This window comes from Scyliorhinus torazame, chromosome 11 (assembly GCF_047496885.1).
Source record: "Scyliorhinus torazame isolate Kashiwa2021f chromosome 11, sScyTor2.1, whole genome shotgun sequence".
Taxonomy (NCBI): Eukaryota; Metazoa; Chordata; class Chondrichthyes; order Carcharhiniformes; family Scyliorhinidae; genus Scyliorhinus; species Scyliorhinus torazame.
Genome location: NC_092717.1, coordinates 167,322,665 through 167,337,835, shown reverse-complemented (window position 1 = coordinate 167,337,835; position 15,171 = coordinate 167,322,665). Strand labels below are relative to the sequence as shown.

The 15,171-nt window shown below is 45.8% G+C and overlaps 1 protein-coding gene across 1 annotated transcript in view; it reads right to left on the bottom strand.

Annotated features, from left to right (window-relative positions):
* Window positions 1-4,128: 4,128 nt before the first annotated feature.
* ripk2 (receptor-interacting serine-threonine kinase 2) overlaps window positions 4,129-15,171 on the bottom strand; it is a 101,653-nt gene continuing 90,610 nt past the window's right edge. The window contains exons 10-11 of the mRNA XM_072467965.1: window positions 7,430-7,633; window positions 4,129-5,015 (exon numbers count right to left, since the gene is read on the bottom strand). Of these exons, the coding sequence (XP_072324066.1) occupies window positions 4,657-5,015; window positions 7,430-7,633 (563 nt within the window). The 3' untranslated portion in view covers window positions 4,129-4,656. The remainder of the gene's footprint in view (window positions 5,016-7,429; window positions 7,634-15,171) is intronic.

The window sequence follows — 15,171 nt, the reverse complement described above, 5'->3', positions numbered from 1 at the left end:
CTATGGTGACGCTGGACACTTTCCCTACCCCCTCTCTCCCCTCAGCAGCCACGCCGTCTGTTTCACGATTTTTAAAAGCACAAGTGAACCTCGCCAATTCGGCCCATTGGAGGTGGAGAATCTGAGAGGTCCTGGAGAATAACGGGTCAGGCCCGCTAATGATATGCCAATGGCATTTACTGTCCATGTGTTCTGGAATGCATTGACACCACTGTCGAGGTGATGGAGAATTGCGATTTGGCGTGAAATCGCCACGGTTTCGGCGTTGGATCCAATTCTCTGCCCAATCGCATTTCCCAATTCTGGCCTTGGCCATCGGAGAATCCACTGCTTTCGAATCATGGGCCTCGACATGCATGAATCAATTGAAGGAGTCTGTTTCATGTATGCAGTTAATATCACTTACAATATAAAAAACAAACGGAGCTACAATAAAGCTTTGTAATGATAGTTTGTTTCCGGCATGGTTGAATTTTTGTACTTAGGATAGAGCAGCTAATAATAATAATCGCTTATTGTCACAAGTAGGCTTCAATGAAGTTACTGTGAAAAGCCCCTAGTCGCCACATTCCGGCACCTGTTCGGGGAGGCTGGTACGGGATTTGAACCCGCGTTGCTGGCATTGTTCTGCATTACAAGCCAATTGTTTAGCCCACTGTGCTAAACCAGCCCCGTTGCTGATGAATTAACAGCGAAACATTGGTGACAAGAGTCGTAAAAAAGAATCATTTGTTCACAAATATATAACACGGGTGGCAAGAAATGAGCTCCACTTGAGCAACATGGAACATCATTCCAATTCTTCTTTATAAAAACACAAGCATTTTTAGATATAATGGGCCTGATTTAACAAAACAAACGTCCCATTTTAGGCACCTGGGGTGTTTCTCAGCACCTTCAACGCCGAAAACAACCCTCTATGGAACGGGACTCTGTCTTTTTTTAACCTCTGCGGGGAACACCCCACTGAGGTCGCATTTACCAAATTTCCTTCACTGATGAACTCAGCAATTAGGTGGTCCTCGTGCCCCCTTCATCCCAAGGGCAAGGCACCCCTGGCCCCAATCCCTGGCAGGAGCAACCTGGCACCTGGGCACATCCAGTCTGGCACTCGTGTGCCCCTTCCAGCCTGGCAGTGCCAAGATGCCTGGGTGCCAGCGGGAGTGTCAGGATACCACACTGCCCAGAGCCCGACCATCTGGGGGTCTCCAATGGCGTGGAAGATCTCTCCAGGTGCCGTTGCACCTGGTCCACACAGTGCTAAATGGCGCCATGGCAAAATCTCCCAGGCGAGGCCCTAGTTCCCAGGCCTCGAAAGAATCGCGCAGCGAGGACGAGATCCAGTTTGTGACATTTCGCGAGATCTCGTTAGATATCGCGAAGCGTTCTGAGCATCGCAAATCTCGTTTAAGACCTCTCGCAAGATTTAACGGCCTTGTTGCGTCACTGATTAGGGCGTGACAAGGCCATTAAATCACACCCAATATTTCTATTAAAAGATCACCCTTAAAATTTTTTTTAGAGTACCCAATTCATTTTTTCCAGTTAAGGGGCAATTTAGCGTGGCCAATCCACCTATCCTGCATATCTTTGGGTTGTGGGGGCAAACCCCACGCAAACACAGGGAGAATGTGCAAACTCCACACGGACAGCGACCCAGTGCCGGGATCGAACCTGGCACCTCGGTGCTGTGAGACAGCAGTGCTAACCACTGTGCCACCGTGCTGCCCTAAAGTACTACCCTTTTAAGCACTTATTTAAATACATAAATAAAAATGCTTCAATAGTTTAGATTTTAACAATGCTCACTACAAATCTCTTCAGATTTACAAAATATTAGCTGCTCTTATATTACCACTGAAACAAAAAGAATAATTTACGCTTGATTGGATGCAGAGGGAGTGTTTGGCCCTGCCAGTCAATGTTTTATGCAATCAGCACACACCTCACTTCATTTGCCCTTGCATTAAATGTGCATCACTTCAGTCATGCTGATAAGAAAAAAACTATTTGGATGGAAGCCAGCGGAATGCAGCAACTCTGTGTGTGAGCAACAGTCAACAAAACATCTTGTTTTGATGGGCCTCATGTGACCCCGGGCTGCAGGTTGCCCACCACTGCTATAGATCATGAATCAAAAATGTTGAAAGAGTTAATATCATGCCGCACTCTCCACTCTCACAGATAAGTTCAGTGTCAATGCTAAACTGCTCAAAGTCCAGATTGAAGGAAGATAAATGGATCTGTTGCTTAGAAGTGGTCAAATAATGCTCATATATTCTGTTATTTTCATTATTTCACAAGTCAAATCCTATCAATGCCTCTCCAAGATTTTAATTTTTTTTTCAACTGGGAGGTCAAGAAAGCTAAATTTCTGTCAACACGTGTTCAGATCAGGCATACCTATTTCTAAAAGGGAGCAGAGTGGTGCAGCGGAACCATGCTGGGCCCATAACCCAGAGGTCAATGGGTCAAAACCATTCTCTGTGAGTTAATTTTTTGGCGGCACGGTAGCACAGTGGTTAGCACTGCTGTTCACAGCTCAAGGTCCCAGGCTTGGGTCACTGTCTGTGCGGAGTCTGCACGTTCTCCCCGTGTCTGCGTGTGTTTCCTCCGAGTGCTCCGGATTCCTCTCACAGGTCCAGAAAGACGTGCTGTTAGGTGAATTGGAAATTATGAATTCCTCCCCAGTGTACCTGAACAGGCGCCGGAGTGTGGCAATTCGGGGATTTTCACAGTAACATCATTGCAGTGTTAATGTAAGCCTACTTGTGGCAATAATAGACTATTATTATTGTTATTAAGTGTGGATTGTGATGTTACTCCGGATCTCTGTAATACACCTTTTTTTAGCAGACAATACATCTGCATAAGATTGTTGGAAGATTAATTTAGACATTAAAATGCGAGTGTAAAACTTTTTTCTGCCATTTTTCAATATATTTAAAAATTATTTCATGTGATATGGGCTTTGTTGACTGGGCCAGCATTTATTCCCCACCCCTAATTTCTCTTGAGCGTTTTAAGAGTCAACCACATTGCTCAGGATCTGGAGTCACAGGGGCCATTAGATCCAGATGGGATTTTAGGACAATTGACAATGGTTTCTGGTCATCATTAGGCCTTTAATTTGAGGTTTTTATTGAATTTAAATTTCTGCCCTGGTGGGATTTGAATCTGGGTGCCCTGGGCATTACCATGGTCTCTGGATTACTAATCCAGTGACAAACTGTCCAACACCCTGGCGGTGCCAACCTGGCACTTTGGTAGTGGCAACTGCAGCCTGGGTGCCCTCTGTCCCCAACCACCTGGGAGGCTCGGATGGCCTCTGAGACCAGAGTGGCCATCCTGCCTCATCTCTGCTTGTGGAGACCAGTACTCTTTGGCACCTGGTTGAGTCCTCCCTGGTGCAGCCAGTGACTCCCGGAAGTCGTGCATATTTAGATGAGCTTAATGGCCCATTTATGTATGATTATCTGGATCACGCCCAGTGAGGGAGTTTTGGGCCTCTCCTGCAATGCTCCCGGCGCAACAGGATCACGTTAGGCACAATGCAATCGGAATATTGCGCCCACAGTAACAATTAACTATGGCCCAAGACTTGCTTCAAGTTCTTGTCGGGCATGCTGTAATGCTGATTGGAATATTACCACAAAGTGATAAAGAGGAACACCCACCTCACCAGCCAAGTCGGTGGTTGAGTGCTTGGCGGGTCTACCTCTTCTCTGCAGACACACCATGCATCTTGATTTCTTCTCCCTTTAATTTTGTCCATTGTGTCTGACTCTTCTTCAACCTTGACAAAGGCCGCTTAAAGGCTTGAGTTGCTATTCAAGTATATCCGATAGCTTTCAGAATTTCTGTTGCCTTACTGGAATACTGCCAAGTAAAATCTCCCTATCCATTAAAATCCACTTGTATTTTGTTTTCCTCCAATTACTAGTGTGCTCTCCACATAAATCAAAATCTACAATTGGTGGTTATGCATATTTATAATAATAATGGCCTAGCCTTTCAAATTAGGGTGAATGTAACACACTTCCATTTGAGTCCATTGAAAATCCATTTTAAAAATTCAGGTGTAAACTTCATTCATATTAATTCATTACAGTTGTAGTGTCATCCTAATTCATGGCAATCAATGGAGTTTATTGAGAAAACACAAAAAATAAAAGCCTCTATTCCCTTTCAGGTGTAACATTTGTATTGTGCAGTGACATTCAATGTAACAGCTTGGTAAAAGACCATCAGGATTCATTTTGTGATTGTTAAACAACCATCACCATTGGCAACAGTGTGGAGCAGTGGCCTGACTAAATGGGAGTTATCTGTGAAACAATTCTCAACTCTTTGGTTGAAGGAGAATATATTCCAACTTCTAAAACATTGTACAGTCATTAGGTGAGATCTGCAGCACAATTCAAAGACTACTGAAGGTGAATCAACCCTGTCATAGTAGCTGAAATGACCCAAGACAACAAATGACTTGAAGAAACAAACGTGAATAAGAGTCACAGAAGTTGGGCTCTCATCGGCCTGATTAACTCTGTTTCTTTCTCCACAGATACTGTCTGACTTGCTGGCTATTTCCAGCATTCTCTGTTTTTATTTCAGATTTCCAGCATCTGCAGCATTTTGTTTTTGTCTGAATAGTCATCAATTGTTTTTGAGTTGCGTCGACATCAGGCTCATATAAGAGAATGGACTGGACATTGTAGATAGTTCTGGATAAGGCTGAAGGCCCATCTGCTTATTGTCTTTTAACTTCTGAACGATAATTCGGGCAAAGTCTTCTCCTTGGTTGTCACAGGTATCTAGGAGTTGTCGGACCTTAGCGGTTCGTGTGGGTTTGGTACTGATGAGCTCATAATCCTCTTTCATTATGAGATCACGTGAAATCAGGGCATCCAGGCTTTGGTTCAGACAAGCTTCTGTCATCTGATTGATAATATCCTCCCTTTTGCTTTGAATCCACTGGTGAGCCGCACCTTGAAAGAAACTCTCTGTGAAGAAACCTGCGTGCAAAACGTACATGAGTAAATTGAGCACAATAAAAACAGTAACAGTAGCAGGGATTGTGGTAACAACATTGGCTGACACTTGAGCAAATACCGCAATGGTAGTGTTTGGCACATTTTGTTTGGTCTAAGTATCTCAAAAGATACTTTGTGACAGAAAACAGTGCAATGTCTCAGTGCAGACTTGCACAGTTTCCAAAGTGTAGAGAACATTGGAGTTATGATGGGACCGCAGAGACAAAATTTGTGGTGGGTCCAAGAAATGCTTACTCCCTGTCCTATTTAACCCCCCCCCCCCCCCCCGCCCCACAAAGAAAAATCAGCCATTCCTATGGATTTGAAGTCAGGCACACCCATTATTTCTTACCACACAGACTGGAAAAACATTATAGGCATCAAGATTGCGTGTGTGTTCCTGCTACCACCATTATTAAGAGCGTGGAAGGAAGTTAATATTAAACGGACCATTGTTCCAGAAAATAAGAAAATCAACCTTTGAAGAAAGTGCCATCTTTTAATCTCCTTGATTCAGCAACCCATTTACATGGCAGCCAGGTGTGCTGTTAAATCTCATCTCTTAGTGATACAGGCACCCCAGGTGCACTATCTATTGGGAAAATATGCCTACAATATGCAAATCTGTATAATCCTTGGATTTAAGATGCTACAACGTAAGTTTCACTCCAGCCTCTCCCAAAGGCTTTCCTTTAGGAATTTCAGAGCAGGTTTGTTTAACTTTTGGAAGACTTTTGATTATCATTTTGAGATCACCTTCAATAAAAATTAATTAAGAAGGAATCAATGTACTTATTCCAGGGGTTCCACAATTTGCTTCCATTATATTGTGTGGTATATTGAGATTGCACCGGGATAGGTTGAAGAAATTGTAAAAATTTTGGAGAAAAGTACAAGACTTTGGCTGTTCAAAAGCTGCATTTACATCTCTAGATGCCAGACTGCACAGGCCACTGATATCCATGAATGTTACTGTGAGGCAACGATTTGAAAATGCCCGGATGGAGTTTACAATGGAGATTACGTGACAAAAAAATCATTTTACCAGGTTAAGCAGCAAATGTTCTCATCGTGACCTGCCATTCTCAATCTCCCTGTAAACTCAGATTTCAATTTTGGAAATAGTTTCCCTTGTATGAATGTGATCAGATTGTAAGTGGAGATTTCAAAACCACAAATTTCTAATAATGTATTCTGAGGTCAATTTCTCTGGCAGTTTTAATATATACATAGTTAGCTTAGCCAAATATTTCACCCAGGAGATGAACATTTCACTATATAATAATATTTTGACTTGGATACAAATTGGCACTACATGTGTACCATACTAGCCCATGGAGGTCATTAGTCACACCAGACTATCATCTCTTATGCAAAAAGTAATATTTAGATACCAAGGAGGGAATCTACCTCCCTTTGATCCCCTTCCACCACCAACACCTCACCCTTCCGAATAGCCTCTTTGTTTTTACACAATTCCAATAAATCACGCTTATTTGCTTTTATAGTTTGTGAAACCTGGGGCGGGATTCTCCGACCCCCCGCCTGGTCGGAGAATCGCTGGGGGCTGGCGTGAATCCCGCCCCCGCCCCCGAATTCTCCGGCACCGGATATTCGGCGGGGGTGGGAATCGCGCCGCGCCGGTTGGCGGGCCCCCCCCGGCGATTCTCCGGCCCGCGATGGGCCGAAGTCCCGCTGCTGGAATGCCTGTCCCGCCGGCGGGAATCAAACCACCTCTCTTACTGGCGGGACAAGGCGGCGCGGGCGGGCTCCGGGGTCCTGGGGGGGGGTGCGGGGCGATCTGGCCCCGGGGGGTGCCCCCACGGTGGCCTGGCCCGCGATCGGGGCCCATCGATCCGCGGGCGGACCTTTGTCGTGGGGGCACTCTTTTTCTTCCGCCTTCGCCATGGTCTCCACTATGGCGGAGGCGGAAGAGACCCCCTCCACTGCGCATGCGCGGGGATGCCATGAGCGGCCGCTGACGCTCCCGCGCATGCGCCGCACGGCAAAGTCAATTATGCGCCAGTTGGCGGGGCACCAAAGGCCTTTCCCGCCAGCTGGTGGGGCGGAAATCAGTCCGGCGCGGGCCTAGCCCCTCAAGGTGAGGGCTTGGCCCCTCAAGATGCGGAGAATTCCGCACCTTTGGGGCAGCGCGATGCCGGACTGATTCGTGCCGTTTTTGGCGCCGGTCGGCGGACATCGCGCCAATTGCGGAGAATCCCGCCCCTGGTGTGAATACTAAGCCTAATCAATCGAAATTTATGAATATTTGCAAATGGCATAAATACATTTTATATTCAGCTGGAATTATCTGGAGACAGAAAAGAATCGGTGTCTTCAATCATGGTTGCACAGATTGCTTTCTACGTATTGAATTATAGTGTGTGTTCACTCACCAGTGGAAGATTGGACTGCTATTAATCCCTGTCCACAGTCCGATTCACTTTCAGGAACTCCCCTTCTAGGTGTAAAGTTGTCTTCTGGTTGGCATATAGCAGTCTGAGCCAAATGGTCTTCTTCACTGGGTGCAACTAAAGATGGTGTGTATAATTCTTCATTTTGACATTTTATACTAGACAAAATATTTTCATCTGTGCTTCCTATGAAGGAACATCCGTAAGATGCATGTAAATATTATGGGCAAAGATTAAAATGCTTTCTTTCTTATGCTCCATGTAAAATCTTTCATCTTACATTGAAGCTTTTGCAAATATAGATCACATCATTTTGGAAGATCCGAAGAAGTTAATGGAATAAATATGGGAAAGACATTAAGATGGCATATAAATTGTGGGCAAATTGTGAACTATACTCGGGGTTCATTTGCATAAATATACAGAAAAATGTACATTTGAAAGACCTGAATTTCAATAGTTATGGTGCATCAATACATGGTGATCTACATTACATTGCATTAACTGATTTGAAACTATATCTCATTGTTACTGGATCAAAATCCTGGAACTCCCATCGGAACAGTATTGTATGCTTATCGGCACCAGATACATTACAGCAGCTCAAGGGCAGCTCGGGATGGGCAACATATGTTAGCCTTGCCAACAATGCCCACATCCCATGAAAGAACAAAAACAAATTGGATTCATTACAACTCAATTATTTTTGCCCTGGAGCTCTGGTGAGAAACATCATAGATTATCATAGATCATCATAGAATTTACAGTGCAGAAGGAGGCCATTCAGCCCATCGAGTCTGCACCGGCTCTTGGAAAGAGCACCCTACCCAAGGTCAACACCTCCACCCTATCCCATAACACAGTAACCCCACCCAACACTAAGGGCAATTTTGTAGACTAAGGGCAATTTATCACGGCCAATCCACCTAACCTGCACATCTTTGGACTGTGGGAGGAAACCGGAGCACCCGGAGGAAACCCACGCACACACGGGGAGGATGTGCAGACTCCGCACGGACAGTGACCCAAGCCGGAATCGAACCTGGGACCCTGGAGCTGTGAAGCAATTGTGCTATCCACAGTGCTACCGTTTGGAGTTTTACAAATGGGCTGAAATTCTCCGGCCGTTCGTGCCAACGGGTTCCCTTGGCCCCTCTGGCAGCACATCCCCACCATGGATTCCTCATCAGCATGGGGTGGCTTCACTGGGATTTCCGCCACCAGCGAACGGCATGCCGCCTCCCGTCGCTGAGAAACACGTGGCTGGGAAGCTAGAGAATCCTGCCCAGGATCTTGAGACTACATAAGGGGGAAGAAATTTGTTCATACAGCACTCAAGTATGCTGACGATACGACCATAGTGGGCCGGATCTCGAATAATGAGTCAGAATACAGGAGGGAGATAGAGAACCTAGTGGAGTGGTGCAGTGACGCCAATCTTTTCCTCAATGCCAGCAAATGAAAGAGCTTGTCATTGACTTCAGGAAGCAAATTACTGTACACACCCCAGTCAGCATCAACGGGGCCGAGGTGGAGGTGGTTAGCAGTTTCAAATTCCTAGGGGTACACATCACCAAAAATCTGTCCTAGTCCACCCACATCGATGCTACCACCAAGAAAGCCCAACAGCGCCTATACTTCCTCAGGAAACTAAGGAAATTTGGCATGTCCACATTAACTCATACCAACTTTTACAGATGCACCATAGAAAGCATCCTATCAGGCTGCATCACAGCCTGGTATGGCAACTGTTCGGCCCAGGACCGTAAGAAACTTCAGAGAGTCGTGAACACAGCCCAGTCCATCACACGAACCTGCCTCCCATCCATTGAGCCCATCTACACCTCCCGCTGCCTGGGGAAAGCGGGCAGCATAATTAAAGATCCCTCCCACCCGGCTTACTCACTCTTCCAACTTCTTCCATCGGGCAGCAGATACAGAAGTCTGAGGACACGCACGAACAGACTCAAAAACAGCTTCTTCCCCGCTGTTACCAGATTCCTGAACGACCCTCTTATGGACTGATCTCATTAACACTACACCCTGTATGCTTCAGCCGATGCTGGTATTTACGCAGTTACATTGTGTACCTTGTGTTGTCCTATTATGTATTTTCTTTTATTTCCTTTTCTTTTTATGTACTTAATGATCTGTTGAGCTGCTCGCAGAAAAATACTTTTCACTGTACCTCAGTACACGTGACAATAAACAGATCCAATCCAGGCAGCACGGTGGCGCAGTGATTAGCATTGCTGCCTCACAGCGCCGAGGTCCCAGGTTCGATCCCGGCTCTGGGTCACTGTCCGTGTGGAGTTTGCACATTCTCCCCGTGCTTGCGCCGGTTTCACCCCCACAACCCAAAGATGTGCAGGGTAGGTGGATTGGCCACGCTAAATTGCCCCTCAATTGGAAAAAAATGAATTGGGTATTGTAAATTTAAAAAAAACAAAACAAATCCAATCCAATCCACTTGTGTAGGTTCCCTGTTCCCCTAGTGCTGCCAGCAATACGTGCCACTACCTATACAGCCCACATTGCATTCTTCATTTGAAGGACACTGTGCAGTTGTGGCCCATGGTCCTGCCTGCCTCAGAAATCAATGCTATGGGAATAAATGTTCTCCCCCAAAATGATTGAGCTATTTTCTGTTTGCAACCATAACAATATCTCCTGGAGTTATAATCAGTTAAGACTTAGGGTGCGATTCAACAGCAAAATGTCAAAGTGTGATCTCGGGTGCATTAGGAAGGGTGTTTCTTCGCGACGGCTGCAATGCCGAGATGGAGATCACTATTCAACAGCACTTAGCAGTTCTCTTGGGCCTTGGGCAGTTTCCCCCCATCAAAATTATTAATTTTTTCCAGCACTGAGGGGTGGGCGAACCCGCATCAACACCAGCTCTCCACAGGTTGGGGCACCATTTTTAAAGGCTGCCCTGATTCTAAACCCCCCTTTCAGGACTCCCCACTTTCAGGACCACAACCTACATGTCCCAAACCTTTCTGCAGTCCTCAACCATGCTTTCCGGAGCATTGCTCCCAAGGTCCCAACCCTTGGCACTGCCAGCCTGGCATCATGGCAGTGCCAACCAGGCATTTCAGCTCTTCCCAGATGCGTTTCCTCTACTTCGGGCAGTCTTGGGGCAGGTATTCCCAGGTGTCAGTCGAGATTTTGCAATTTCTGAAGGAGGCTTTAAGGGTGTACTTGAAAATTTCCGCTGCCCTCCTGGGGCTCGTCTACCTTGTCAAAGCTCTGACTAGAGTACTTGTTTTGGGAGTCTTGAGTCAGGCATGCAGACAGACAATATGGCCTGCTCAGCGGAGCTAATAGAATATGGTCAATGCTTCGGTGCTGGGGATGTTGGCCTGAACGAGAACACGGACGTTGGTGTACTTATCCTGCTAATGGTTTTGCAGGATTTTGTGCAGGCAGGGTTAGTCATACTTTTCTAATGTTTTGTGGTGCTTGCGTACATGTCTTTGCACCATTTGGGAGGATGGGCAGTGCTGTGTGGTGGGAGCAGGCTGGTAGAGGACCTTTGCCTTACGGATGTTTAGTGTAAGGCCCATGGTCTCGTATGCCTTGCTGAAGATGTTGACGATGATTTTGAGCTCGGCCTCCAAGTGTGCACAGATTTGAGCATCATCTGCATACTGTAGTTTAGTGACAGAGGATGGGATGACCTTGGATCTGGCCTGCAGGTGGTGAAGATTGAACAGATTCCCAGTTGTCCTATAGTTTAGTTCCACTCCAGTGGGGATCTTGCTGCGGCTGAGATGGTGCATTGTGTAAGGAAGATTCAGAAGAGTGTTGGTGCAACGACACAGCCTTGTTCGACTCCAGTCTGAACCTGATTTGAGTCTGTGGTGAAATTGTTCGGCGGATACGTAAATTGCGATCAGGCGGAGAATCGTGGGAGTTCTGAAAGTAATCAGCTTGGTTGCAGTATGAAACCATAGTCAAAGGCTATTAGAAACCAAGGGTGCTTTCTGATGTTTTAAGCCACTGTTTGGGAATCACATGGAAGCCTGTGTAGGAACTGTGGAATCCAGAACTGTGAAGTTGGTAAAGAAATTGGAGAGTAATTTAACCAAAATCTAACGGAAGGACCCCCATTATATCTTTTACCTTTGCACATAGCTGGAACCCTGAAGAGAAATCAGATTGAATTTCAGACAGCATTTATATAACTTCTGAATTGGCCTGAGGAAGACTTGAATAAACCGTAAAGATTTTATTAAATAAGGGGTGTCATAAACACAGATCTTTGCACACTACAGTGTCAAGTTAGTGTCAAGTTAATAGTGCGTGCTCTATTTTTTTGTTTCAAAAAAATGGAATACGGTGGTATAGTTCTGTTGGCTAACTGCTGGTTGTTTGGATTACTTCCTGAAAACGTAATGCTCCTTAACAGGAACTAAGCACTCCCACCATCATTTTCTGACTCTTGTTATTCCTGATCTCCGTCCATACTGTTTCTACTTCATGAACTTCTGAGGCCAAACCCTTTCTCACTTAAGTCCTAATGTCATCTGTCACGAAGGCAACTCTCCTCAAAACATTGTGTACCCAACAGCATTGATTTCCTAACCTTGGTCACTTTGTAACCATATCGCTGTAATGCTAAATACATCTAAACCACTTACCTCTGTTTGTTATTTATTCCCTAACTATACAGCCCACTTAATCTATCACATTTAATTTCTCTCCCCTGCATTTTAATAGCATCCTGCACCATGGCATTGTGGGGAACTTCGACATCCACCCTGCAGTCTTTCTCCTCATCAATGCAGGAAGTACGTATTATTGGAAGTGCTATTGGATGAATTTGTTATAGAATGGTCTTTTGTTGGCAGATTTTGGGTGCAATTCAGCGGACAAATGTCCAGCGGGTTGCTTCTTAGCGGCTGCAGCACTGAGAAACACCCCGTTATTCAACGGAATGGTGCTGTTTTGTTTGGCCTTGGGTAGTTTTGCCCCATGGAGGCTGCAGGGATTTCTTGTTGGTGAGCTGATCTCTCAAGCAGGAATGGCTGTTTACAGATCAGGGAGCCATTTTTATCAGCAGCCCTGATCCACTCTCCCCACACCCATTTGCTTTACTGACTTCCCCCTCATCCCCCCCCCCCCCCCCCCCCCAAAACCTGTAATAAAATAATCCTTATTGTCACAAGTAGGCTTATATTAACACTGCAATGAAGTTACTGTGAAAAGCCCCTAATTACCACATTCCGGTGCCTGTTCGGGTACACAGAGGGAGAATTCAGAATGCCCAAATTACCCAAATGCACATCTTTCGGGATTTGTGGGAGGAAACCAGAGCACCCAGCGGAAACCCACGCAGACACAAGAGAATGTGCAGACTCCTCACAGTGACCCAAGTCGGGTGTTGAACCCGAGACCCTGGCACTGTGAAGCAACAGTGCTAACCACTGTGCTACAATGCTGCCCCAATTCAGGCCCCTGGGAAACCCCCCTCTCACCCTGCTCCAATTGGCAAGGCTCCTCCCGCGCTCAGTCCTGACAGTGACAACCTGGCACCCGGTCACACCTGGCACTGCCACCCAGTCATCCTGAAAGTTCCAGGGTGGCACCGTCAGGGTGCTCGGTGGCATTGCAGAGTGCCAAGCTGGCAGTGCGAATGTTTCTAGTAGCCAGAGGGAGTGCCAGGGTAGCAACCTGCCCTGTCCCTGACCACCTATGGGCCACAAAAGGTCAGGACCAGAAGATCCTGCCATCAGGAATAGCCTGAAATTTCAGCCATTGTTAGCAGTTCAGTTTTACTGTTGAACTTTGTAAATAAATCATGAGAAAGAGGTGAAAAGTCAGTTGAGTCATATCACCAGTATGATACTGATTATGATGGCTCTTGTAATGAATGTAAGAAATCATATTTTATATTTTTTTGCAGTAATGTTATTAAAACCTGGGTTAAGATGCATACAGATAGTATGACTGTTAGGGCGGTGATTTAGGTGTCATAAAGTAATGTAATCATTGATTTTCAGATGATGTGTTCTGCTAATAGATCTTGAGAACTGTTTACTTATTTACAGATAGCTAGTTACTGGAATATTGTTTAGGTTCGAAGGATGGCTGGGTGAAGATAATTTATGAGGTGCATTGTGTTTATTCCTCATTAAACAAGTCAAGGGACATTTTGTAAGAAGAGACAAGGGGATGACTTATGCTTTGGGTACAGATGATGTAGTTAATGGGAGGAGCCAGGTCTGTCAGAAGAGTCAGTCGGTGCTAGAACTCTAATCTGAACTGAGGTGTTTTGTTTGGTCCTGAGAGGTTCTCTCTCCAAAGATTATCCATAGAAAAAAGTAAAATCCTGGTTCTTAACTTTATTCATAAGTAGTATTTTTGTTTGCTTAATTGGAATAAAGTGGCAGATTTAGGAAGTAAATTAAAGTTTCTTCTTTTACTTTGGAACTGTTGTAACTATTGACTGCAAATATATTTCTTTGTTTCTAATGTGGTTAATTCTGTGATTAAATTAAAGTCTGTATTCACATAAAAGATACCTATCGATCAGTTTATTACTCCTGCAGTGCAGTAACATTTCCTCACGGTTTTACAAGGTGAAAATAGTTTGGTTCTTGTTTGGGATCCTAACACTTTTGATCAGCAGGAGCTAATCAGATGGGGGGGGGGGGGTTAGAATAATGGTGTTGGGAGAAGTCGCAGTGTGGTGGGCCCATTGAAAACTTCTCACAGACTCCTAGGGGGCAGGGGTCCTCTGGATGAAAAACTCTGGTCTAAATAGTTACTCCACTTTGAAAATTTCACGCAGAAATTCAAGGAGCGGGATTCTCCATCGGCCGACGCTGGGATTGGGAAATGCTATTGAGCGGAGAATCAGTTCTGACGGAATCGTGGCGGGCGCCGGTTTCACGCCAAATCACAATTTACATCGCCTCAACAGCGGCATCAATGCATTCCAGAACACAAGTACGGTAAAGACCCTTGGCATATCTCATTAGCGGGCCCAACTCAGTATTCTCCATGGTTCTCTGCCTTGACTGGGTCGAATTCCCGATCGCAAGGTTCACTTGTTCTTTAAAAATCGTGAATCCGGTGTCATGGCTGCTGAGGGAGAGGGTGCGTAAAGTGTACAACATCGCCATAGCTTGCTGACAGTTGTGCCGCTGGCCAGGGGGCTTCTGCCATGGCCAGAGGGAGTAGCTGGGGGGTAGGCCAGGAGGTGAACTGTGGGGTCAGGGTGGACGGCCATAGAACACCATTGCCGCAGCATGCAAGGTAGCCATGTGGCTGCGCAAGCCGCTGACTGCTCACTATGAACTTGGGGCCACCATTCATATGGGTCTCCCCCCAGGGCACCCACCTAGGTGCTCTCTGGCCCCAGCCCACCCATCAGTGAAACTAGTGCCATCTTGTTGGCTGGGATGGTGCATCACATGTGAACTGAAGTGTGTATATGCGTCTGCAGCTTGTCAGCTTCCTGAGTGTCAATCACGGACCGGGCGAATCCTGCACCTTTTTTCATTGGAATCGATTGTGTTCCACGTGGCACTGGTGCTAGTTCCTCATGGTCGCTGAATTGGTCCAGGTGCAGCGCCAGTTTTGCTGTCAGTGAAGCCCACAAATCTTGGCCCAGCATCAACACTTTGTCTCAGGAACGAAGAGTCCAGCCGATGATTTTTAACAAAGGCTGATGAAACAAAACAAAACCTTTGATTCCTCCCCTAGTTCTACGT